The sequence below is a fragment of the Dipodomys ordii genome, unplaced genomic scaffold (assembly GCF_000151885.1).
Source record: "Dipodomys ordii isolate 6190 unplaced genomic scaffold, Dord_2.0 Scaffold27, whole genome shotgun sequence".
Lineage (NCBI taxonomy): Eukaryota > Metazoa > Chordata > Mammalia > Rodentia > Heteromyidae > Dipodomys > Dipodomys ordii.
This window is the reverse complement of record NW_012267243.1, coordinates 1,166,155-1,167,668: the sequence shown is the minus strand read 5'-3', so window position 1 is coordinate 1,167,668 and position 1,514 is coordinate 1,166,155. Positions and strand designations below refer to the sequence as shown.

The 1,514-nt window shown below is 39.4% G+C and overlaps 1 protein-coding gene across 1 annotated transcript; it reads left to right on the top strand.

Moving 5' to 3' along the window:
• Positions 1 to 272: 272 nt before the first annotated feature.
• LOC105985210 (olfactory receptor 2L13-like) lies at positions 273 to 1,211 on the top strand. The gene has a single exon (XM_013015636.1). The coding sequence runs from the start codon at positions 273 to 275 to the stop codon at positions 1,209 to 1,211; it is 939 nt and encodes a 312-aa protein (XP_012871090.1).
• Positions 1,212 to 1,514: the final 303 nt, after the last annotated feature.

The following is a 1,514-nucleotide window of genomic DNA, read 5'->3' as shown; positions in this document are numbered from 1 at the left end:
TCAGCATGGGATACTTTAGCTGTCTTATTTATATTTGCTAACCATAATTTTATACATAAAGGCAAAATTTCTCTGATTTGCTGAGATAGTACTTAAGAAGAAAGAAATTTTAAATTTAATTATTAAATTCAGCTCAACAGATTTGCATTATGGAGGAAAAACATTCATTCGCACTCATTGTCAAAAAGTTAATTCTCTTTGATATCTGGTTCTGTTTCATTCTTATTTCATGTTTTAATTTTTCTTCAAGCTAGTGATAGACATCAATATTCATGGAGAAATGGAATCAGACCTCAAGTGATTTCATTCTTCTGGGACTATTGCCTCCAAATCAAACTGGGCTTCTTCTCTTATTCCTCATCCTCATCCTCTTCTTTCTCGCCTTGATTGGTAACTCAGCAATGATCTACCTCATAAGTGTGGATGCTCGGCTCCACACTCCCATGTACTTTCTCCTCAGCCAGCTCTCGCTGTCGGATCTGATGTATATCTCCACTACTGTGCCCAAAATGGCTATCAACTTCCTTTCTGGGCAGAAAAGCATTTCATTCCTGAGCTGTGGGATTCAAAGCTTCTTTTTCCTGACTATGGCAGGAGCTGAAGGCTTACTGCTGGCCTCCATGGCCTATGACCGCTATGTGGCCATCTGCCACCCGCTCCACTACCCCATCCGCATGAGTAAAATGATGTGTGTCAAAATGATCATAGGATCTTGGTTACTGGGCTCCCTCAATTCCTTGGCACACACAGTCTATGCTCTTCACATTCCTTACTGCAGCTCTAGGGCCATTAAGCATTTCTTCTGTGACGTTCCAGCCATGTTACCTCTGGCCTGTGTGGACACCTGGGTCTACGAATACATGGTGTTTGTGAGCACAAGCCTGTTTCTCCTCTTTCCTTTCCTCGGGATCACTGCTTCCTATGGTCGGGTCCTTTTTGCTGTCTCTAGTATGCGCTCAAAAGAGGGAAGAAAGAAAGCCTTCACCACCTGTTCAACGCATTTAACAGTGGTGACCTTTTACTATGCCCCTTTTGTCTACACTTACCTTCGGCCCAGGAATCTCCGATCCCCTTCGGGAGATAAGATTCTGGCTGTGTTCTACACCATCCTCACCCCTATGCTCAACCCCCTTATCTACAGCCTGAGGAATAAGGAAGTCTTGGGGGCCATGACAAGGGTACTTGGGATGCTCTCTCTCATGAAAAAATGATTCAGTGCCTACTATCCTTCTTCTTTTATCCCTTTCAAACTCACCTGACCTAAACAGAGCACATTACCTAATAAAAATATACTAAGGTAACGTATGTATCCAATTTTTTTCTAATGACATACTTAAAGGTACAAAAAATATAATTACTAAGTGGTAATAATTGACTAAAATAATATCTTTGAAATTATTAATTCAAATCTTTAAAATCAATAATTCTATTAACAGCATTGTGATTAATGATACGTAAACAACATATTACAGTTGTATATAATAAATATTATTGTATATGTTAATATTTATTTT